At 46.9% G+C, this 25,785-nt stretch overlaps 1 protein-coding gene across 9 annotated transcripts in view; it reads left to right on the top strand.

Annotated features, from left to right (window-relative positions):
• Atpalpha (sodium/potassium-transporting ATPase subunit alpha) overlaps nt 1–25,734 on the top strand; it is a 144,776-nt gene extending 119,042 nt beyond the window's left edge. For 7 of the 9 annotated variants that reach the window (XM_031969705.2, XM_031969706.2, XM_031969713.2 and 4 more), the window contains 8 exons: nt 259–384; nt 1,721–3,446; nt 4,130–4,366; nt 4,784–5,085; nt 6,149–6,243; nt 16,308–16,482; nt 17,105–17,337; nt 17,645–25,734. In XM_031969705.2, the coding sequence (XP_031825565.1) occupies nt 259–384; nt 1,721–3,446; nt 4,130–4,366; nt 4,784–5,085; nt 6,149–6,243; nt 16,308–16,482; nt 17,105–17,337; nt 17,645–17,765 (3,015 nt within the window). In that variant the 3' untranslated portion in view covers nt 17,766–25,734. Of the gene's footprint in view, nt 1–258; nt 385–1,720; nt 3,447–4,129; nt 4,367–4,783; nt 5,086–5,346; nt 5,442–6,148; nt 6,244–12,652; nt 12,748–16,307; nt 16,483–17,104; nt 17,338–17,644 lie in introns of all 9 variants that reach the window. The other 2 variants (XM_031969711.2, XM_031969707.2) reach the window with 2 other exon arrangements.
• Nucleotides 25,735–25,785: the final 51 nt, after the last annotated feature.

The following is a 25,785-nucleotide window of genomic DNA, read 5'->3' as shown; positions in this document are numbered from 1 at the left end:
AAATATTTGACTAACATGTGTTTCCGGAGATAACTGTCTACAAATCAAACTGTAACAATATTAATATATTCGCTGAAACTTCTTTGAAAAAGTAATTGGTGATGGTGTAATAATCTCGGTGATGGTGTTAGGTGGCCTGTCCTAATTCTAATTAGGATACTTTGGTCACTGTTACTGATCACTAACCCCTCCTATAACCTTCTCAAAGCGTAGCGTTACTAATAAATATACTAATGCAATGTCTTTTCTGTTGAACAGTCGCGGCGGAAGAACCCAAAGCGGAAGACAGACAATTTAGAGGACTTGAAGCAGGAGTTAGACATTGACTTCCACAAAATCACACCCGAAGAATTGTATCGGAGATTTCAGACGCACCCCGAGAACGTGAGTGAAAGCCACTGCGATCCAGAGTGGTAGTGGATCGAAGGAATTGAAGAAATTCTTTTTAACACTTTGAACATTATAGGAATCGTCGATGATATCACTTTTTAATAGATTTGAGAATGAAAGAAATAGAATTTAACACTTTGACTGCCATGACACTATCGTTAGAAACTTGGACATTAATTTGCTTGGTGACGTGTCGAACAAACCAAATTTTCTTGGAAATAATTACTAAGAATTTTGATTTCGCAGTTTCTAGTTAATGAAGAAAACTATTTCGAGTATTTGGGAGTTTTGATGAGTTTACGTGGCAGTCGAAGTGTTAAGGGAGCAGTCGCCGTGGAAAATTAATAATTTTTAAAATTAGTAATTTTTTAGTTGTTAATTGAATTGAGGGAATTATTTTGATTATGAGAAGTTTTGATGGTCAACGTGTTAACGCGAAAGAAATAATACGGGGTTTGTTTAAGAAGGTTGATGGTAATGAGCGCAATTTGCTTGATTAGACGCGAGGAAAGGTAATTTTGCGAGATTGACGATAGTTGTGTTTAGAATCGGTGCCATCGATAATCGTGGAGCAGTTTCGCGTGCGTCCTATTTTCCGAATAATTTATTTAACGGCCGGAGTTGCCCCGGATAGGCCGGGATAGAGTTTTCTCCGGCCGCGAGCGTCAGTCGATCGATGGATCCAGTGTTATTTAAAGCTTGAGTACCGCCGCCGTCACGAAATTCATGATATCCCTTATTTGGAGGGGGTGTTGCTCGAGGGGGCAGTGCCCAATTAATCCGCGTTCAAGCTTTCGCAAATGGATCAATTGGTCAGTTGGAATTTTTTAATTGTAACTTTCAAATTGCAATTTATAACCTTGCGATTTCCTAAATTGTAATTTCCTAAATTGCAACGTACAAATTGTAACTGATGATAGTTTCCTGTATTGTAATTTGGTAATCTCCCAAATTGTGATTGAATTGTAATTGATAATTTCGTGATTTCATAGATCGTAATTTGATGATTTCCTAAATTTGTAGCTTCTAAATTGTAATTGATAACTCTGCAATTTCCTATATCGTAATTTATAATTTGATAATTTCAACTTGCGAATCGTACTTGATAACTTGATAACTTATAACTCCGCTATTCCCAAATTGTAGTTCATAACCTTTCAACTTCGCAACTGTATAACGTACAATTCTCAATTTCCTAAATCGCAACTGACTTCTCACACCGTATAACTTCGCCATCTTCCAACATAGCAATCCCCCGTACATTAAAGCAAAAAAAATCAAAGGCAACCATGATTCCCAAAGCACATTCTAACGAAAGTTTGGATTGCAGGGCCTCAGCTACGCGAAGGCGAAGGAGAACCTCGAGAGGGACGGCCCGAACGCGTTGACGCCGCCGAAGCAGACCCCGGAATGGGTGAAGTTCTGCAAGAACCTGTTCGGCGGTTTCGCGTTGCTGCTGTGGATCGGCGCGATCCTCTGTTTCATCGCGTACTCGATCCAGGCGTCGACCAGCGAGGACCCGAACGACGACAATCTCTACCTGGGCATCGTGCTGGCCTCGGTCGTGATCGTGACCGGCATATTCTCCTACTACCAGGAAAGCAAATCCAGCAAGATCATGGAGTCGTTCAAGAGTATGGTGCCGCAACAGGCGACCGTGATCAGGGAGGGCGAGAAATCGATGGTCAAAGCGGAGGCGTTGGTGCTCGGTGACGTAGTCGAGGTGAAGTTCGGAGACCGTATACCGGCGGACATCCGTATCATCGAGTCACGTGGCTTCAAGGTGGACAACAGCTCGCTGACCGGCGAGTCCGAGCCGCAATCGAGGTCTCCAGAGTTCACGAACGAAAACCCGCTCGAAACGAAAAATCTCGCGTTCTTCTCGACCAACGCCGTTGAGGGCACCGCAAAGGGGGTGGTGATTTGCTGTGGCGATCAGACGGTGATGGGCAGAATCGCTGGTCTAGCGTCCGGCCTTGATACCGGTGAGACACCGATCGCTAAGGAGATCCACCACTTCATCCACCTGATCACAGGCGTCGCCGTGTTCCTCGGAGTCACCTTCTTCATTATCGCTTTCATTCTGGGTTACCATTGGCTGGACGCGGTCATCTTCTTGATTGGAATCATCGTGGCTAACGTACCCGAAGGTTTGCTCGCGACCGTAACCGTATGCCTGACCCTCACCGCGAAACGCATGGCGTCGAAGAACTGCCTGGTAAAGAATCTGGAGGCCGTCGAGACCCTCGGCTCAACATCCACCATCTGCTCGGACAAGACCGGCACCCTCACGCAGAACCGTATGACCGTCGCGCACATGTGGTTCGACAATCAGATCATCGAGGCGGACACCACCGAGGATCAATCCGGCTTGCAGTACGACCGCACCAGTCCCGGCTTCAAGGCGTTGGCCAAGATCGCCACCCTCTGCAACCGCGCCGAGTTCAAGCTGAAGGAGGAGGAGAAGCCGATCTTACAGAGAGAGGTGAACGGCGACGCTTCCGAGGCCGCTCTGCTGAAGTGCATGGAACTCGCTCTGGGCGACGTGATGGGCATCAGGAAGCGCAACAAGAAAGTCTGCGAGATACCGTTCAATTCGACGAACAAGTACCAAGTATCCATCCACGAGTCGGACAACCCGGACGATCCTAGGCATCTGTTGGTGATGAAGGGAGCGCCGGAGAGGATCCTCGACCGTTGCGCGACCATTTTCATCGGCGGCAAAGAGAAGGTGCTCGACGAGGAGATGAAGGAGGCGTTCAACAACGCGTACCTCGAATTGGGCGGTCTCGGCGAGCGTGTGCTCGGTTTCTGCGACTACGTCCTGCCGTCCGACAAGTTCCCGATCGGCTTCAAGTTCAACTGCGACGACCCCAACTTCCCGGTCGACGGACTCCGCTTCGTGGGCCTGATGTCTATGATCGACCCGCCGAGGGCTGCGGTGCCCGACGCGGTCGCCAAGTGCCGGTCAGCCGGTATCAAGGTCATCATGGTAACCGGTGACCATCCGATCACTGCCAAAGCCATTGCCAAATCTGTCGGCATCATCTCTGAAGGTTACTGTCCGCTGCGCTGATTCTTTCCTACTGAGATCTGATATTAACTCCTTGTCCTTTGATTTATTTCTCAGCTATAGAACTACTTTGTCATTGATGATTTACTCAGGAAAAGAAAGTTATACGTATATTCTATGATCTTTGCTCTGGAGCGTAATTGATAAAAGAATAATTTCAGTTGAACTCTAAAGGGTAAACGTACATGCTTGTTGAATTCTCTTTAAAATCTGCGCCATGTGTACACTTTATTGTAAGGCAATCTTTGAAATATTATTTGGGAAGTTGACGATTTTATTAAGAAACATGTAGACTTATAGGGACGACAGAATGTGTCCCTGAATCTAGTGCTAACAGCTGACTCAAGTTCTTTTGTTGGTCCTTCAGTTGACTGAAACTAGTTCTTAAATTGAGGGACTAGGTTTGTTGCTTCGACTGTGGTTTTCCAAGCGAAATTAGTTTCTATAGTATATATAATTATAGTTTCCAAAATGATAGTATAATTCTCAAGACAGTACTGTAGTATCCTAACTGTAGGATTCGCTAGCTACTATCCTCGTTTCTCCCAAATCAATGCCTGACTTCCATGAAAAGACACTCGAAAGTTGGATCTTCAGCTTACTTGAGCTACGAGCTAGCTTTTCCAAGCACTAAACGAAGAGTAACACAGTCGTGCGTGATCGCAGGTAACGAAACCGTCGAGGACATCGCCAAACGTCTGAACATCCCCGTGTCCGAAGTGAATCCTCGCGAGGCCAAGGCTGCCGTCATCCACGGAACCGAACTCAGGGAACTGAACTCCGACCAACTGGACGAGATCCTCAGGTACCACACCGAAATTGTGTTCGCCCGTACCTCGCCACAGCAGAAGCTCATCATCGTCGAAGGCTGCCAGCGAATGGGTGCTATCGTCGCTGTAACTGGTGCGTTGTCATATAAATATTCAAACATCTACCAAAGTCGAATGAAACTTATTTTCCTCATAGTCTCAATGTGTACCAAAGTTCATAAATTTCTCTTGAGAACCAAGCTTCAAGGTCTAGCAACTTTTTCATCTACTTTGGACAGCTTTTTCCTTGAATAATTGTCTGCACTTAACACTATGACTACAACCTCCTCCGTTATCTTCAATTGAACTCATTCAGTGAATTCAGTTAGAAACTGTTTTGTAAAAACAAGAACCGTATTTGATGAATTGCAAATATGCCACTGCAAGACTTACTAAATAACAAAAGAAAAGATCTACAGAAAAAGACGATACGTTGCTAAGTGAAAAGTGGGAGATCTCCCCATTGGCTAAGTGTTGATATTAATAAACAAATAACAATTCCCTCGACCAGGTGATGGTGTGAACGACTCTCCCGCGCTGAAGAAGGCCGACATCGGCGTCGCCATGGGTATCTCCGGCTCGGACGTGTCGAAACAGGCCGCCGACATGATCCTGCTCGACGACAACTTCGCATCGATCGTGACTGGCGTCGAGGAGGGCCGCTTGATCTTCGACAACCTGAAGAAATCCATCGCGTACACCCTGACCTCGAACATCCCCGAAATCTCACCCTTCCTGGCGTTCATCCTTTGCGATATCCCCTTACCTCTCGGCACTGTCACAATCCTGTGCATCGATCTGGGAACGGACATGGTGAGTGTGACTCTTGATCCATCGTTCTCGGTCGTTTCCGCTCGGAAACGATCGAACAACCCCGTATCACCTCCCGAGGAATCCGACGACACTTCGACCGGGTCCTGGAATGTCAGACCAGTCGAGGATTCGTTGCGATTCCTCGCAAGCGAACTGAACCTTTTCAGCCTAACTTAGCGTACCCCGATCCCGGCGAGAATGGGATAACCGCCGGCCGAGTCTCGCGCGTAATGACGAACCCTCTCGAATAATGATTACCAGATACCAGCTATATCCCTGGCGTACGAGCATGCCGAGTCCGACATCATGAAGAGAAAGCCCCGCGACCCGATGTTCGACAACCTCGTCAACGAAAGGTCCTGTGCGCAAAACAGACCCCATACGATACGAAAGCTTTCTTTGTGTTCTCTCCTTAGATCCGGTAGATCAGACAACCGGCTAGACGCTCCAGTAACCGCTGTAGGCCAGATCTGTCGAGTACCAGCGCTGGTAGACCCTAAGGATCTAACTCTGATCTCTGGATCCTTCTTCCAGGGTTCCTGCTAAGGAATATTAATCGTATCATATATTAAATGAGGATCTTGGTTCGTTCGCCGCGAGCTTCACTCGATTGATCACGTTCAAACGGAACCGTACCTGAAGAAACAAGATCCTCGCGCAAAAATGTCTTTTTCAGCTGTGACAGGGAGCTTCCACGGAAGCGTCACGATAGCGATTAATCGTCGGCGGTCGACACGCCTCGAGAATCCCGGGAAATCCCACAGGATCCCTCCCCATCATCGTCCACCCGATCGACTCAGTTGCCTCAGTTTTGTTTTTTGCTTACCACCCCCTACGTTTTTTCATCACGATGATACACAGAGCCGCAAGGATGCCGACCGTCGCCGCCAAGATGGCGGGCGACTGGTCCTCCGGATCGGGGACCTCGATCCTCGCGGCGAAACGATCGGCATCCTTGCCCATGTCCCGTACCCCGTCCCCGAAAAAAAGGTCACCGAACAATATTCATTGATCTAACTCTGTTGGCGTTTTGTTACTGAGCTTGTTGATAATGTGACGTCAGGTGCCAGCCATCTCACTTGCCTACGAGGAGGCAGAGAGCGATATTATGAAGCGACATCCACGAAACCCGTTCACTGACAAGCTAGTTAACGAAAGGTAACACATCAACAAACATAAACGAGCCTTGACAAAACTACACGAGATATATACTTTATGGCCTGAAAGAGTAATCGCGTGACCATTGACCTTGTCTGATCCTCGGAGCTGGTCGATCGTCCGCTGGAACCTACGAAAATGATCGATTTAACTCGAGAATTTGATATCTGAACACTGAATTTGATAAATTCCAATGTCCATGTAGAATCGAATCTAGAATTTCAATCGGAGAATCTGGGATTTTTCTATGAATTAATTGAATGATGAATTTTTCTGTTTCTATAAGAGGTTAAGTGGACAATGTCGCCAGCTCCGTGGACCAGGTCGCAGAGTCGCGATCGCTCCTCTCCTTTACCTGTCTATTGGTCGTTACACTTCTTTACTTACTCCTATGGTTATTGTAGTAGCTAGTTTCGTTCTGTCTCGTACGACGGTTATACTCGTCGTACCATCGAGAAAAAAAACACAAGTCTCGCGACACGTTTTCTCTTTTTCTCCTGTAACGCATACGTCTGTTCCCCGCCCTGGTCGCCATTGGCGGGGCGACGATACACACGTTCCGAAACACGTTCGATGTGCAAATTAACCCCTAGCCTGATCGGTCTGTCCACGGAATATCAAATTCTTGTTCCGAGTTTTTGTCTGTTTTTTTTTTTCATTGTCTCTTTTTTTCATACTTTGTTTGCCCATCGAATTCTCGTTCTCTGTTCTGTGGAAAGTTTGTTGTGATGGTGTTCCGCGTTGTTTTTTCGTCCCCCGAAAATCCCCGCAAAACCGCCCCCCGTCCGCGGGGTTGTTCTGTTTGCTAATGATTGCTAGTAATCGAATGGGAACGACCAAACACAGTTATCGTGAAGCGAACGCCATGTTTTTTTTCCTGTTCTCCTGTCTGTCTGTCTTCTCCTTTTGTTTCGATATCTCGTTCAAGACACACGATATCTTTTCTCTGTTTTCTCTTTCTATTTTTCTTTTTTTCGTTTGTTCTTGTTCCTTTAAGCTGAAAGCTTCAGAGCTCGAGCTTCGACGAGCGGAAACATGTTGTACAGCTCTATTTCTTTCACTTTTCTCTCTTCCGTATCGTTTTATTTTTTTTCTCTGTTTTTTCTTGCTTTGTCGAGTTTGTTCAGACGCTAAGCATATATCGGAGGCTGGGTTTTAATTTGTTCCGAAAGCCTCGGTCGAAGGACACGCTACATATATATTTATTATATATATTTATATGATCGGTGTACGAAATCTAACCCGGATAAGGTAACCGGAATGGTGCACGCCAGGTATAACACACTTTCTTCGGGGAACATTTTTTTTGGTGAATTTTGGTATACACTGCAGCTTTATTATCTGAACCTTTAAATATCTCTCTCTATCTCTCTCTCTCTCTCTCTTTCTATCTATCTCTCTCTATCCGTCTCTATTTTCTCTAGAAACCGGAGAGTCCGGTCGACACTCGATCGTATCCCGATCAGTGACGCGATTGCTCGCCTGCTGTCCGTTCGATAAACAATTCTATTGCGGCGGCGTTTGATTAATCAGTACCGACGATGATCGCCGTTAAATTCGATTTTTCTTTCACTCGGATTCGCTATCTTATCTGACACGATTTCTATCGACGCGATATTAAAGATCTTCAACATTGTCTCTCGAAAGTGATTGCTGCTCGGATTATTTAGCTTTTTAATATCTCGCAATTAATATCTCGAGGATCGGTTAAAAGATGGTTGAGATTTTTGACTTTCAGAGACCGCTTCGAATTTTCTAGCTCGACTTTCGACGGACCGCGGGTCGATCAATCGCAGTTTCTTTATTTCTATCTTTCTCTCCCCTCTCTGTCACTCGAAGGTTTTCCGTTTCCTCAAAAACGAATTGCCAGTCAAGCGATCGCTTCCATGACGATGATCCTCGCTTCTAATTAGTGTTGTTTCGTTGACGCTAAAGGTAAGCCGATCAAGTCTCTCAAGTATCTCTTTCTTTCTTCTCTTTCTCACTGTCTCTACTTTCTTTCTATAATCTCCCGCCCTTTGTTTTCAAATATTTTTACCGCCCCGTTTAAACCAAGCTTTGCCAAACTTTCTCTCTTTCCTTCTGTCTCTCTCTCTCTCTCTCTCTCTCTCGCTCTCTTTTTTTTCTGGAAATGGTACACCTCAGCCTGACGTCGATCGACACAATTGGACAAGGGAGTTGAGTACTTCAGCGATTGTAATTTCCGACTCTCGTATACGTGCCGTCGCCGTAGCGGCGTCGGCCATCTTGTTATGTTTTGTTCACCGCACTCTGCGAGCCTCCTTTCGCCCCGCAAACTCTAATCGCTGATCGCATAAGCGAGCATTCGAGTGCTGCGTATCGACACCCGTTCTTTATCACGCATCTCACCGTTTTTTCTGGACGCCGAATTCTCAAACGCAGCTCGTCCGTTTCGGAGATCGGGAGACGCCATCTTGCGGGGCTCCCGTTGCAGGCGCCATCTTGTCGGGCGTCGGTAGCACCGTTCTCACGAAACTTCTCTTTCTTTCCCATCTCGGCAGAGCTTTCGCTCCGATTCTTTCTTTGTTTCTTGACTCTCACTTACATCCTTTTCTTTACTTTTTCTATTCTCGCTCTCTCTTTTTCTCTCTTTCTCTCTCTCTCTCTCCACGCCGTAATTTTGGCTGCCTGACCACGCGAAATCTCGTCGCCGCTCAGCTACTCGAGAATTTTTGCACTTTTCGTTTACTCTACAGATCTTCCGCTGATACATTCTCTCCTTTATTCTTCTGAATCTTCTTCTTGGTCGAACGATTCAGCCGTCTCTCCCAGAAAAAGTTCGGTGAACCTCAACGATCACGGGTTGCTCGACTTTTGGGGATCTCTCGACGAAGAAAAGCCTCTTCTTTCCGCAACCCACGCCATCGTATTCCCTGAACCGCCCGTTTTGACACACACACAGCATAAAACGACCCCGATATTCGACAGTGTTCACACGAAGGAAAGAGATATAAACACAAGCAAGGACGTTCGTAGAAGAACCAGACGATGCAGAATAGCTCGACGTTTTGTTCTTGCTCCACGGAGAATGGTGTCTTTGCTCAAGTTTAATAGTTCAACTGGTAGACCTCGAGTTTCGTCGACGGCGCGACTGTTCGGTCCTTAATACCGTTACTCAAACTGGAAAATTCATTTTCCGCATTTCAACGCTACTGTCAAAACTACTGTAACATCTAAATATCAAAACAACCTTTACAATTACAGTAGAATAAACATCAAATATAGGAAAGAGTTTGATTCTCTAATTCATCTAAACTACAAATCTTATTATTTTCCTCGTACAAGTAACAATACGTTTTTCTTTCGCACTTAATCTTCGTATCTCTAAATTAACACCGTCACCGTTAGAGCAGAGTCGACTGCAAGTCGCCTCGTCGACGAATCTCGCTTTTCTAGTCGAGTTCCGATTCAGTTCTGTACATATTGTATACATAGTTGCCGATAGTCGTGTGTTTACATATATTTATACTGTTCGTAAAACCATATTGATTACTATTACTGTGTACTTACTACTATGGTCCTAGCCGTTATAGTAATCGGTACCGATTCATGGTCCAACATAGTTCACCAGTGAATCACCAGCGACAGACTCCGTATTCTCATCGAAACGATCCAGCCCCATGCTCTCCACACCCCTCACTCTTCGCCACCGTTTCACCCTTTTTTTATCGTTGTTTGCGACTTTACATCATCACCACCCTGTCGTTTTCATTCTCTTTTTACTATTGTTACGCCGTCACGACCACAATGCCAGCATTTTATATCGTTACATTATTATTACTATTAGCAATGAACTTTTACTACTACCCTGTTCTATCTATACTCTTGTTTTCTCTCCTCTTTACATCATACTATCGTCACAGCTGTCGCTGCTACCTTACGTAATATTTATACTGTTACCGTTTTTACGTACTGTTCTACCTCTATACTTACTATATATAGTTTTGCGTTTCTGTCACTTATATCGCCACGACACATCCACCGCCCGAGGACAAACATGTACGCGCCGTGTGCAACCGTGTCTACATGTTTGTGGCCGCTGAAGGGAGATTGAAACTGTCTTGGCACCTTTCTCACGAATCTTTTTAGGCGTGGCGAACGCCACCTCTTCGCAGTTTCTTTTTTTCTTTCTCTCGTTCTCTCTTCATTCTTTACAGTCCTGTCACGATTTTATTCTGTAATGCGCTGCCTACCGCCGCTGCCTTCTACCACCTCTGCGAACTGGCAGCTTTCTTAACGGGTACCGAAGCGACCAAGCGATACGAACGATCTCTATATTTCACTTTTCTCTCTCTCTCACTTTCTCTATCCTTCTTTTTCTCTTTCTCTCTCTATCTCTCTCTCTCTCTCTTTCTCTCTATCTTTCTCTCTTCGACTCTGTACTTCTTGTTCCCTGTCCGAGACAAGTTTTGTCTAATTGCTAACGCGGGAAATCGAATGGGACTATGGATCTCAGTTTGTGCATATTGTTATGGGAGGTGTAAAAGGGCCAGTACACGTTACGATTCGTCGTTTCCCAAGTTCTTGTTAGAAGAACCGATAGTTAACGGTTATTCGAAGCTTGTCCCTAGGCTTGAATTATTTGGAGCACGTGAGGATATTAAGAGAATATTTTCTAGCAATTGTGATCTCATCCGTTTCCGATTTTTCTTCTCTCTTCGGGAGAGAAATGATATTGGATCTCTCCGTAGAAATTTTACAACTCCTAATTCTACTCTTTCAAACTGTATAACACAGTTCAAGTTGAGAATACAATAACTCACGACAAAGCCGTGCTGCGGTCAAAACACGATCGAACCGATAGTCTTGCAGAGAGTTGCGCAACTGCAACGATGAATCGTGATGTGTACAAGCACCTTAAGGTTTCCTGCGTCCACCTGATGCAACGGCGAAGCATGTGCTTCGACCGAACGTTCAGCATCGAAGGAAATGCGCCAACAATGACAAATCGATAGAGCAACAACGCGTCCGTCGGCTCAAACGTTTCACCGAACATTCCCCTCGTCGTTGTGCTCCAGTATCCGTCGCCATTTTCAACGAGTAGACCAAAGGGAAAATGGCGAATGAACTGGCTCGCTCGACAGACGAGGATTTCCGAGAAGATCAGTTTCGAGCGGCATGTTTCCCGGTGCATCAGTGGACGACCGCTTAACAATACTAACAGAAATGATGCTTCAATGGTATCCAGACTGCACGAAGTAAAGCGAAGTCTTGAAATGCTCGGCGACCCGTCCTCGCCGCGATGCCTCCGTGGGTCGCGAACGATCCGACCGAGGAACATCGTCGAGCATTGGCTAATGCAACGGAGCAATTGAGGCTAATCATCTGGCGATGGCTAAAAAGCGGTGGCAAGGGGACGCATATTGGTGGTGGTCCTTTGTGTGGCCGCTTTCGACGCCGTACGGACGACTTGACGTCGTCTCTGGCGACTGGTCCCTCTGACGCCGACGATCTTTCCAAAATTTATCCGCGATCAGCATCGTATTTATCGGATTTCCGCAATGAAAAGTCATTGAACTTCAAGTATTCACGAAACTACCGTGACATTCTACTATTCCGAGCTCGAAACGTCCAATTTCTCGATGCGAACAGAGGGACCGACGTCACCAGTAACCAGCAGAGAGCACGCTGCACGGCGTACCGCCATTTTTTCGGTTCTCACTATGACAGTGCTGTCACCCGAAGGAACTGGGAGTGAAGGGAAGGCGGCAACGGAGAAAGAGGATAAAATCGATCGCCCATTCTCGTTGACACGGTCGCGACGAACATATTTCGGTCAGTCGAGGTCTCTCGAGCCTGCTTCCCGCCATTTTGTCGGACTAGCAGCGGCCATCTTGCCGCTTGACCGCTTCGCTGCGAAATACGCGATTTTACTCGGGAAACAAGTAACAAGGATGAAACAAATAATCTTTATACCACTGCCAATCAAAATTTCAAATTTCAAATGGAATTACACTGAATCTGCTTCGAAATTTGGTCATAATTCTCTTTTATTAAAGAAGGGGCTCTCGAGGAAGGCTCAAACAATGACGAACTATGTTTGCTAATGAAGTTTCTCTTATAAATACGTTGCATACAACTATTTAGTAGATCAAACCTTGAAGGGGCACTTGAATTCCGTTAGCAAAAGATCATTCGAGAAGGAAAAAGGAAGCTCTTTCTCCGCGGCGGCCGAGCAAGATGCGTTTTACATGGACCGTGCGCGACGGTCTCACGACGCGTCCCCTTTTTGTCTCTCTCGCTACCGCCCGTGTACAATCACATGATGTCTTGTACACGAGGACAATCCTAATTGTAAATATGCCTACATGTATAACGTATGTATCTATATATACTTGTACGGTGTACGGGGTGCTTGGCACACATTCTAATCAATGGTGGATGGCAGGTGCCGGCCATCTCGCTAGCTTACGAGGCACCGGAGTCGGACATTATGAAACGGCAGCCCCGCGATCCTTACAGAGACAATCTTGTCAACCGAAGGTGGGTCTCCCAACTACCCACCAGAGAAACCAGCTCCTCAGACTCCAAAATACAAACACAGACAGCGACACGAACACAGACACACACGCATACACACGTAACGCGGGCGGCCAAACGCATAGAGCTTCCCGGTTAACACTTTCCTCGGCTTTCGACGGGACGTTTCGTCCACTGACAAGACGCGATCGGTCGAACGATTCTAAGAGAAAGTAACAATACCGTGAACAAACACGGTTCCCTTGTTACATTCTCGGTAAGACTGTTGGTTTCGCTGTAAATTTGAAATAATGCATAGATTGACACAAGATACTTTAAACAGATGGAATTGTGTGGCTTTCGACGAAACGAGAAAGTGTTAACTTCGCGGTGAAATTTTGAGTTGTTTCGTTTGGGAATATTTGAACCGAGTGTTCTACTCGGATTTTTGAATCGAGATTCTTTGGGTAGTTTGAATGGAATAAACTTGGATGTTACTTTATGCGTGAATTAGGAACGTTGAACTTGCTACAGAAACATAATTCTTCCGATTTATTGAATATATAATTAATTTCGTTAATTTCAAGTTTGGCCACCCGACCGCACACCCAACCTGAGCATATGTATGTCGTACACGCATATGTATGCGCACACTGGTTGTTACACGAGAAATGTATTGAAAAAAAAAGAAAAAAAAAGAAACAGAGTGTCTACTGATGTCCGAGCCGTGTATACGTTTGTTTTCTTTACATACTGGAACATACAGATCTCTCTCGTTGTTCGTTGGTTATACTTCGCTTGACATTTGTTTTTCTTTTCATGCACGCGACTACGAAAGTGTCTTTTTTTGATCGTTCTAATTGTGCGCACTTTCATCTGCACTTCGAGTACTTCTAGCCGAAACGATGAAAAATAAAAAAGAGGAAAAGAATGTATACGTAGAAACGAAACAAAAATTGAACAATTCGCTTCAGTCGTCCGCCGGAACTCGTCGACGAACGACTCGAAATTCGACGCGAACGAATCGCTGGATAGAAAAAAAAGCAAAGCAAAAGAACAAGTAGAAACGAATAGGCATTCGACCGGTATAACACGATAGAATAAAAAAAAAAATGGCAGTTGACTTTCCAGCGAGCCGAGGTATCGCGCGTGTGAGAGATTTGTCGTTTTCGATACGGGACGACGCGATGAAAAGTTCACGAAAGTCTCGGTTGACACTCTACGATCTACGGAGTCGGTGTAACACGACTCCAGGATAACCCATAGTTGATTTAGAAATAGCACAGCAAGTAACCTCATAGGAGAGTGACGTTGTTGGGAATGCCGAATGCTTCACATAGAAAATCTCTCGCGCGACGACTAACGTATACGGAGCGTCCGTTCGCTCCGTGACCGTTGGAACGCCGATTCAGGGGCGAGAGGAATGGTAAACGATTCTATAAACGTGACCACGTGAACGCAGATTTAACGAGCTAGATCCTTTTACTCGACGATCCGCCGATAAATGGAACACCGGGGAGCCTAAAAATATCTGTAAGCTTCTCGTAAATTTGCATTTAATTTACATTATTTCCGTAAATAACCTACAAACGTCAATTCACGTGGAACATGCAAGTCCAGTCACGAAACGGGGAACGGGAACTTTCCAGCAACACGCTATCGTATCAACGCTAGAGCAATCACTGACTTGTTCATAAATTGTGAAAACTAGCGGAGGATATTTCTTCAAATTTGATTAAAGCAACTCAACGATTCAGAGCTCTAGCGTTGACGACGTTCATGAACAATTGAACGATCTTCGAACAGTTAAGATCTCGGTGCTCTTATCTCGTTAAACGATCGTTCCCGAGGTCACGTGTCCACGGAATCATTTCCACTTCGTCTGGCCGCCGAATTCAGTCCTCCAACAAGGTCAAGGAGTCGCCGGCCACTCTTATATCGCCAGGCCTCTAACGACATCATCTCGTGATCAGCTTGAACACGGTCTCCGTGCGCGCGACGATTAACCCGCTTTAAACACCGAAGGTAATGCGTATGCGAGGAACGGGTGAACGGCAAGGTAGCAATTACCCTCGGGTTCGAAGTAACACACGTTGGATTAGAGGCTCGTTAGATGAAAAAAAAAGAGAAAAAAAAGAACGCAACACGAAAAAATAAACGAAAGTAACAGCAAAACGGAGCAAGCTTGTACAAACCCGAGACCATGCACGGCCTGAGCAACGTTTCAGCAATTAACCGATCGATTAACCCATCGATTAACCACGACAGACGAGCCGAAATACCGTCGGTCGCTGAGAACCGACACGCTCCGCACGCTCGACCCGCCATCTTGTCGGGCACGAAGCGGCCGGCCGACAGCCGGCGCCATGTTTGTTTTTCTCCGCCCGTCTCCATATCTTGTTTCATCCCTCTCGTCTGATCCGTCGAGAATTCTGTCTTTCCGCTGCAGATTGTGGTTGATCCGATCTAACCGACCCCGCGAGCTGATTTGATCGACGACACGCGGCCGCTCGCATGATCGCGGCCGCTCGGAGAGCTGATCCCGCCGGATCCGCGATCGACGTCCCTAATTCAATCGGATTGCCTTTCGACCAGCAACAGAAAGCTACTCTTTCTGCTCTTTTGTTTTGATCATCGAAGTGGAAGATTCTAGCGAAGCATCGAAGCTACCGATCTTTCGAAAAGGCACGAGAATTCCTTTGCGAACTGTTACATAGTTATTTCTATGAATCCTGCCAGATGTTTCTCGGGAACTATATTTGCATGAAACTGCAGAATCTTTTAGAGATCCCAACTCTTCCAATGAAAAACAGTTTTAAAATCGAACGACTTATTTAAGAGCTTCGAAACTAGAGTCTTCCCTCGTCCACTTCGAGCTATGGTCGAACAATGAAGAAACGTTAATCTCGAGGACCTCTCGATCGATCGGCGCGATCCGTTGCGCCGTCAGCTCCCGAGAAACTTACCATTTCACGTTGTTTGCAAACAGCTGGCCTGCTTCTCTGTTCGAGTCGGTGCCGCCTCGTCTCACGGTTCGACGGGGAGCTTGCATGCCGAAAGCTCTGTTGCCTGTGCACCGTGAGGCTCGGCGGCCGCCACGTCTGTCTTGTGCCTCGTGCTTCTGTGTTGGCATGCCTGAGCGCGAAAGACCGATCGTTAACTGCGTATCCGATCCGGTAAGTAATTCGCAATTAATCCGGACTACGGCTTCCATATTAACACCACCTTAGGCAAATTAGGAGCGAACTTAACTGGTACCAACGTACACGAGTGCTTCGTTCAATCTCCAACGAACTTCTTCCTCCTCGACCGGATTGTCCTTTAAGTTTCGAGTGTTTCCTTTGGAACTGTTTTTAATCCTTCGAACAATTGTTCCTTTCGTTGATTGTCCTTTGTACTAGTTTTATATGTACAAACTATTGCTTCTTTTTTTTATTGATTGGAGGAATTACTCTTTTTTTCTGTCTTTTGGTTGGGTTGTTTTGTAAGTTCCTTTTCGGTGAAGTTCTTTGGTGGTTGGATACTAATTGCAGTGCCTCGTTGGACGTCGCTGAGCTATGCTTAACACGGTTCTCTATGTCTAGGCTTATTTCGATGGCGTACGGTCAGATCGGTATGATCCAAGCGGCCGCCGGTTTCTTCGTGTACTTTGTGATCATGGCTGAGAACGGGTTCCTGCCTCTGCATCTTTTCGGTATCCGAAAAATGTGGGACTCCAAGGCTATCAATGATCTCCGCGACAGCTACGGACAGGAATGGGTGAGCGACTTTTTTCCCGAATGAACGAAGTTCGTTTGCTTCGCTCGCTAATCGATTCGAATATTATTCGGTTCGTATTAATCGAAGGAAAGGAATATCTTAGAGTCTGCCTATGATTTGTAACTGGAAACATTAACACTTTGACTGCCACGTCTCCCGAATTTGGACACTATTTTCCTTAACTTGAACATTCATTTTGCTGACTTATCAAACGTTTAAGATGCAAGAAGGAAAGTAAAGTTAGTGTTACAAAGGATTTTTTTGTTTAGCAGTTATTGATATCTTCGAAGCATTGAATATTCGAAATGATTTTGAAAATAAATAGTTTCATTTGAGTACTATAATGAATGCCCGAAGAAACTGAAAATAATCTGTTGTTACAATCTAATAGGAATTGCACATTAATCGTATTAAATGCTCGGTGGTTCTAGTGTTAAAATATACTCTACGAAGGAGACGTTTTTCCAACTAAATTCCACAGTTGACTGGTTAAGAGAACTGCTTCGACTGCATACGAGTTTCGACGAGTGTCTTGGCAGTCAAAGTGTCGAAGTAACCGATACCGTAATCGTATAATGAAAAGTCACGACGACGCTGACGGTTGTTTCTGAAATTCGTGCAGACATACAGGGATCGCAAGACGCTGGAGTTCACCTGCCACACGGCCTTCTTCGTCTCGATCGTAATCGTACAGTGGGCCGACTTGATCGTATGTAAGACGCGACGTAACTCCATCTTCCACCAGGGAATGAAAAACTGGGCCCTGAACTTCGGTCTGGTGTTCGAGACCGCCCTCGCCGCGTTCCTAAGCTACACGCCCGGCATGGACAAAGGTCTCCGCATGTTCCCTCTCAAGTAAGTCGTGTAACCTCTTCTTTACCGCCATATAAAACATCTTCGAAGCATCTAGTTTAATCATGAAGTATATTAAACATTTTTCAAGATAAAATTCTAATAACATATTTCTATAGTTCCGAATCGATCTCTATTCCCAACAAGACCAACGTCAAAGATAAAATTAATTCATGCGTCTTTCCAACTAATTTCCCTTGTATCTAGTAGATTTCTATAGATCCGAATTAATCTCTATTCCCAACAAGATCAACGGCGGATATTTCTACCGATAAATTTCCCTTGACGATCGATTTCCATTGTTTTCCAGATTCGTCTGGTGGCTGCCCGCCCTCCCCTTCATGTTCGCCATCTTCATCTACGACGAGACGAGACGATTCTACCTCCGCCGGAATCCGGGTGGCTGGCTCGAGCAAGAAACTTACTACTAGACGCAAAACGGAGAATTAATCATACACGCAGAGCGCGCGCGCAAGAGTAAGAGCGAGAGATTGCAGAGAGAATGATGACGAGAGAGAATGTGAGACGCATACCCACGCAGATATACAACGTGAACTAAAACCAAGCTAAAAAAACGAAAAAAGAAAACCAGTAAAAACGATTAAGCAAACTAGTAACGAAGGTAAAAAAAAAGGTAAGAACAGTGTAACGATCGAACAAAAGAAAAAAAAAAAACTACCAAAAACGAAAAAAAAAACAGAGAAAAACGTACAAAAAAAAATAAGCTGAACGAGGTAGAAGGCGAATAGACGACGGTAACGCGAAGGGGGAAACGAGGATAAATCGCTCACGGTTCGTAAACGACGGGGAAACAACGGACGGAACGAGAGGAACACATTTCACCATGGGGCGTGCTATCCGGGTCTACATCCGTACTGTCGCGAACACCGCGGGACACGACGCAACACGTGTATGTTCGAAGGGAATGAAGATATACGGAGTCCGTATGCATATTCAAGGGACGAGGGACGTTCGATGGAGTCGAACGAGAGTTAGAGGCTAGAGATATTCTTCGATCGAAGAGGGAACGGAGAGTGAACGAGCGGAATGGCGTGTCTTGCAGTCGGTCTCCGGACAGCGAGACGGTGACAAGTACAAAAAGAAACAATAGAAAGAGGAACACTGTAATACAGAAGAAGAAGCCGAAGTCGAGAGGGTAAACACTGCGAGGAATGAGAGATGATCGTCGTTCTGACTCTGCGAGTCGCTTGCACGCGCGTGTGCCGGTGTATCATTCACAAAAAGCAAAAGAAAAAAAAAACAAACGGAGAAGAGAGGAGAAAAGGAGGAGGAGGGAGTGAGTACCAAAAAAAAAAACGAGAAAACAAGAAAAACACACAACGGGCGTCGTTCGTGAAACATCGAAGTGGATCGACGAGGAGAGGGAGAGACGTTATTCAGGGGTTCTACGAGCAACGTCGTCGGGAGCGCATCAATTTAGTTTTCCGGGTAGAGCCGCCGAGGTTCTAGGTGCTGCCATCGGATTGTTTCGGGAGGACACACGAAGCCGGACGATTCGCGGGGAGTCTGTTGCAGGGCCTAAACGAGAAGAAGGATTCATCGAACGGATTCGGGGAGACCTCCACCCCTCGGGGGAACGCGGGCGACGGAGAGACCGGGGTCGACGGATTACGCGCACGTCCGTATGATGGGAGTTAGGTCGACGAGACGGGGTGTGGGGGCGAGAGGCGGAGTTCAGTGGGTTAAACTAGGATCCGTGGCGCGTTAGGTAGACGTCTTGTGATATCGAGAAATATATTCATAGGCATCCCCGTTCAAGCATTCAACGACGAAGGAGGAGGAGAGATCGCCGATCAAGTCTCGCGGCGCGAGCGATCTCGATTAGACACACTTGACTTAACTCGGGAATCGATGGAGACGCGTCAGTACGCTGGATCGGCACGCCCTACAGGTTCCGCGACGGACGAGACCGGAGGAGATTCGAGGAGAGACGAAGAGACGATGAAGAAACAGGACTATCGTGGAGTACGCAGAGGGGTTGATCGATTTAGACGAGCTAGAAGATCGTCGGGTCGACGCAGTCTCGGAGCCGGATCGCATCGAGGGAAATGATTGGATGACGACGATGAGTGGGAGAGGGTGAGCTAGGATCGAGTACGGACGGAGACGATGCGAGTCCGAAGGTGCAGGGGCGAGGAGAACGGACACGGCGACTGTCCGAAGCCGATCGACCGGGACACGGAGAGGACTGACGGGCGGACAGAGGCCGGCACAGTTGGGAGTATGTTGTTTAATCGCGCGACGCGGCCGCGTTCGGGCGATCGACGGGACCGAACCCGGCCGCCGCGGGCCCGAGAACCGAGACAGATGAATTATGAAAATGTTATTGATTAAAAGAAAGCGAGAGAAAACCGACAAAAAAATATAAGAGAGAATAACTAAGTAAACGAGCTAAACAAAAATGATAAAAGAAAAAAAAACAAATAGAGATACGAGAAGTTTAAGAAGTAAACCGCGCCCGGCTTGGGAACCAGCTTGTGGCTTTCCAGCGGCGAGGACGCTACGATAGTCGCGGTAACAGGATTATACAACCAATCGCTAGTAGAGAATGGTAACGAAGTAGGGAGAGCACAGGCAAAAGAAAACAGGCGGAAAGGATGACGAAGAGGATACCCGAGCGGAGAGGAGGAGAGATACAGTGCAGCCAGAGACGAAAACCGTGAGAACAAATCTACCACACACACACAGAGACATACACACAGACACATATATACACAGTACAGCAAGAGCGAAGAGAGAGGAGCGATGCGAATGAAAAGAACAATTCTTACTTAGGCGAGAAACTACGACAAAAGACAAAAAAATGTAACAAAAGTAAAGGAAAAAAAGGTATAAATTCATTCTCTTAGTTTTGTCATAGGTTTAAAGAGAGAAAAAAAAACGCCAGCGGGACAGCTCGCTATAAATTCATTGGACCCCCGAACGCAGAACGCCCTGTACCACCAACCCGCGGTCTGTCGTGTGTATGTATGCATGTGTGTCGTCGGTGTCGACGCGACGCCCCATCGGGGAATTCGTTCTTTCATTTTTCGTTCTCCGTTCTCCCGATCTTTTATTTCTCGTCTCTCTTGTTTCGTTTTGCTTTCGTTCCCTCGTCTCGGAAGCGACGGATTCCAACAACGGACGATTCGTCGGAGGCGAGCGAAAGGAATCGACAAAAACAGAGAGAGAACAGAACAGAACAGAACGGAGAGAGAGTGAGGAACAGTGTGTGCCGGAGGGCCAAGGAGAGAGGAAAACGGTGACTTAAGAGTAAAACAAAATGGCTGCCACGCGACATTTCGGCCCGGTACGATCCGAGGCGTGCCGTCGAACGAGTTCGGCTCTCGTTTCGAGCTTCTCCGGACGCGCGACACGCACCTTCGTCGACAATTCTCCGATTCGCCCTTTAGCCCCGTCTTTCTTTCGCGAATAGGACGCGCGTCGCCGCGTTTCGCCGTCGCGCTTGCTTCCCCGCGGCTGCTTCCCGCGCGCGCCAGCCACCGTTCGCTACGCAGCGCCGCATCCTCTCGAGCGGAGACACTCCCGGTACGGTGGCGCACACGAGTAACGATACTCGCCGACGGAACCCTCGTCTTTCACCTGATTCGGCCCGGCGAAACGACATCCTCGAGACGACTCGCTGTCCCCCGCGATTAGCTACCGTGGTCAACGAACGTCGACGATCTTGCAGTGGTCCCCGAACTTTCGCGGCGCACTTCGCGACGTTTTCATAAAGATTCCGCTGATCGGTTCTGCTCGAATCTCGACGAATCGAGGAACTAGTTTTCGATGGTAATTAAAGTTCAACCCTTGCGTTCCAGGTTGCTTTGTAATCGGCAACTAATTTTTATAGTATTCCTAAAACGAGAAATGTAACTTTTATTTTCCGTACAAAATTCGGATGCTTGGAGGATCAATTAAGATTCATTTAAGATTCATTGAAATATTCAATATTATAACTGCTGCGATATTGGAGGCAGAGTTCAAAGGGTTAATCCCGATTCCGATTCACCGATCATCGCCGCATTCTAGCGATTCGTTGCTTCAGCCAGTAGGCTGCACAGAAATTCTCGCGTTTTCCAACCCCTTCGTTCGCTGCTTCGAGATCGTTTTCCTCGCGTTTCCTAATTATTACACCTTGGTTAGGTGCGCCGTTTGGGAGCCACTGATTCTAGGTGTCAGACGAGAACACGCTTCGCCCGGCGAAGTACCCTGGCTCGAAAACTACCCTAAGTGTTCAATAATCGAGGTGTTCTTCAGGTGCCGTGCACGCGTCACTGTGTTCTCCGCCATCGCCGTTCCCGCCGAAACCTCTCGACATCAGCGCCGAGGAATCGGGATCGGCTGCACGTCTCCCGGCGGTCCAGCCGTTCCGATCAAGCTTTTTCCCGTTGTGCGCGCGGCCGGCTGGACCGCGATCGAGACGCGAATCCGTCGCCGGAGCAGCGATTCGGTTGGCACGGCTGAAGAAACGATCGCAGCTGAATATCCGGTGACCGACAGTGCTCGCGCGGTTTCTCGGGATTAGACCTTCCACGCTGGGGCTGACGGAGGAATCGGAACTACTCGATATTTCTTTCTTCGCGATCGTTGCAAATATTCATAAGGAATTATCAAATGTTTGTTCGAAATCAGTTTATCTACGTTCTGCAATCTGCATAAGAAAGCACGAACTTAATTGGATCGGTGATTCCAGCGTTGATCGCGCGAGAATTCTAACGAAACCTTTCATTCGTTGACGTAACCTTCGCGATCGTTGAGATACTTGGCAAGTTTCCTAAGGAATTATCAAATGTTCCGAATCAGTTTCAATCTACGCGCTGCAATTTGCATAGGGAAATATCAACTTAGATCGGTGATTCCAGCGTTGATCGCGCGAAAATTCTAACGAAACCTTCGCGATCGTTGCAAAGATTCTTGTAAAGTTTCCTAAGGAATTATCAAGTGTTCCGAATCAGTTTCAATCTACGCGCTGCAATTTGCATAAGGAAATACCAACTTAGATCGGTGATTGCGTTGATCGCGCGAGAATTCTAACGAAACCTTCGCGATCGTTGAGATACTTGGAAAGTTTCCTAAGGAATTATCAAATGTTCGAAATCAGTTTCAATCTACGCGCTGCAATTTGCCTAAGGAAACACGAACTTAATTGGATCGGCGATTCCAGCGACGAGACGCAAGCTTGTAAATTCTATTTCCACGAAAATTTTCTTCCCGAGATGCTGTGGAACTCGTTGGTCGCCTGGTAGACGCGATCGTTCTTCGATTCGAGACACGCGGATCGTTTCGAATCCAACCGGTTTTAACGCTCAGAACTGGCCCCGCTTCTGAGCGGGGCGACAGATGAGACACACGAATACGTAAGACACAGGAAACAGCTTGCCACAGCAGTGAACCGTCGCGTTGCTCGTTGAACTTCAGACCCGGACTAGACACCGCCCCGAGGAGAGACACGGAGACCGGACGATAATCATTCCCAATGAAGAAACAAACCATTCTTGCCCGCGAATCGAGTCCGCTCGAATTCCCTTCCGAGGGAAACGCGCGACGTCGATCGAGGAGGAAGAACGATCGTTGCCGCTGATCCTTCGAGAAAGTTGCCTCATGACGAACCGCGTTAACGCGTTGCGATAATTACCTTGATTCGTTCGATTAAACGATTCTCCGATAATCGACACATTTTCCATGTAGAACATGATGTAACAGTGACATTCGGCAAACTTGCAGAATGAAAATGAAACGAATATGAAACGAACCATTTCAATTGGAACTTAATCGACTTCAACCCCTTGCATTTACTTTTCAATTACAATCAACTACTTTACTGTGAACTGATTAAACAGGCAATAGTATCCATGTATACTCTTGCCTGGAATATAACAGGTGAATACTTCGAATTCACAAATATAGGAGTTTATATTTCTGAGATCCCGTTTAAAACTTTACGAGTTATTCCAAGGCGAGAGGTCGAGGGTTCATTTCGTATAGTGTCGAGGAGTTTCATTCGACTGTTCGACGCGTTGAGCCGTTCCCGTGAGTCTCTTCCGGAGGCAGCGCGACGTTCGATTCCTGTCACAACGAAACAAAGAAACTCGTACGAGGAAAAGAGAGGAAGGGAGGAAGAGTCGAAAAGGATATTCACGGACATGTAGAATCGCCTTCGGTAGATCCCCGTGTGTCGAGGACAGGACGATTGCGGACGGTGCTCGAGGCGGCTGGAGAACCGAACGGTTTCGCGGAGAATCGACGGTAGAGGGGGGAGGGTGATAGGGTTACACGGAGTGTTCGAGGTGACGCAGAGGAGCAAAGGAAAAGAAAAGAAAATAAAAGAGAGGAGAAAACAGGGCTCGCCGCGCCGCGGGGAGCCGAATCCAGGGATCTCGAGGATCCGTGGTTTGTCGACAGGGTGTTCCGTGCCCGGGGGGCGTAGGAGCCCAAAAAAAAAAAACATGCTTTGCCGTCGTGCGCCTCTTTACTTTAGGCTAATAATTTAAACATTAATAATATAATAATAATAATTAATAATAATATAATACATGTTACAATAAGATATTATTAGATGTAATTATTATATATGGTTTAGTCTAGATCGTGTTGTTGAAGAAAAAAAAAACAAAAAACAAAGTACGTATAAGCGAACAAAGGAAAGACGGTGTGTGAAGTACGAGACGACGACGAGAGAGAGAGAGAGAGAAAGAGAGAGAGAGAGAGAGAGGGAGGGAGAGGGAGAGAAAGACGAGTGAACGAGAGCAAAAGATGAAGAGTGAAAGTGAGAAAGAGAGACGAAGAGTGAAAGGGACGGAGCAAACGGAGAGTAAACGAGTGAGAGAATGAGGTGAGAAAGGGAGAGAAAGAGAGAGAGAGAGAGAATGAAGGTTAGAGGGGCGAGAGGGAAATTCCGGTCTAAGACCATAAAGAGAGGAAAGAGGAAAGAGAGTTCTGCGGCGGACTGTGAGCGGGACACCGACGAGAAAATCCGCTTTTGCTTTTCCGTGCCGCGCGACCGATCCGTTTCCATTTTCTTTTCTTGGTCGTTCTTCGTCGGTTCACCTTCTGTTCCTTGCAGACGGCCAGCGATTTCGCTCGCGACCCGCGACACGTCGACCCGTTCACCTTCGAGACGAACATCCGTTCGGCATCCGTCGAGTCACGCTTAGAGGAGCCCAGACGAATCCCCTTCCTCGCGAGACCGTCGCATTCTCTGTCCTGCTCCGGGACTCCTCGTTCCGATCCGCGTCGCCCGGCGTGCCCGGTCGCGCGGATTCGACTCCCGTTCCCCCGGGAGCGTCCTCGAGGCGAGTCGACGAACGACGCCCGGTAACGATCGCGAGACCAGAGGAGAAAACGAGGAAACGTTCTCGGGAGAGAGGGTTGACGGTTAAGGGTGAGCGTAAGGGCGACGGAACGCGCTTGGAGAACGCGAACCGGAGGTCCTCGTGTTCGATCGGCGCGATCGGGCACGTCGGTTGCGACAAGATGGCCGGTGGAGAACGCGGACTGGAGATTCTTCTGTTCGATCGGCGCGATCGGGCGCGTCGGTTGCGACAAGATGGACGCCGGAGAACGCGGAGGAAAGGAAGAGGGAATGAACGCGGGATCGAGGGAGGATTGCGTCTTCGCGCACGGTGTGTCAACGGCGCGTGGGGAGGTCGCCCCTGCACAGCCCGCCACGCACGCACGCCATGATGAATCATTGAATGATTAACGTGTTGATCGAGGAAACGGGGAGAGGAGGGGAGATCTGGAAAAAAATGAATGATGTTTTATTAATATTGTACATATTTTAAATAATTGAAGACGGACAAACAGATCGCGCGCGTGACGTGACCGACCGGTGACCCAAGCTGACGGGGGCGGAAATTAGCTGCCCGGCTCCGAGAGGAACCGCCTCTCGTGTACACACGGCGGGCACACCCTGTACACACTTTTTTCTGTTCTACGTTTTTAGCGCCGCATGCGAATACAACACGTTCAACACACGTACACGGATACACACACAGACACGCGCCGAGAGAACACGCGCGACATTAGAGACACACGTTTCAACACGCTCAGAGTATAAGGAGAGATGGGAATACAAAAGAGAGGGCAGGGAGGATGATGATGATGATTATGATGGTGATGATGATGAGGGTGATGATGATGATGACGATGATGACGATGATGATATGATGATGATGATGATGATGATGATGATGATGATGATGATTCGAAGGGAGGACGTGTACACCGCTCTACCAACTATCTCTTCTGATTGACGATTACTTTCATATTGATTATTCTGTAAGTTCTGTTTTCACACGTGAAATATATTAAGGAAGAAACAAAAACGAGAGACATTGTCCAACCCAAGTGTCATTACTTTTGATGTTAAATAAAAAATACATAATTAATAAAGCACTCTTTATCCTACCTTTTCTGATTGGCACTCCCGCGCACGCGCCGGCG

Source organism: Nomia melanderi, chromosome 8, assembly GCF_051020985.1.
Source record: "Nomia melanderi isolate GNS246 chromosome 8, iyNomMela1, whole genome shotgun sequence".
NCBI classification, from domain to species: Eukaryota; Metazoa; Arthropoda; class Insecta; order Hymenoptera; family Halictidae; genus Nomia; species Nomia melanderi.
Note: the sequence above shows the minus strand (reverse complement) of the source record. Positions and strands in the feature narration are given on the sequence as shown.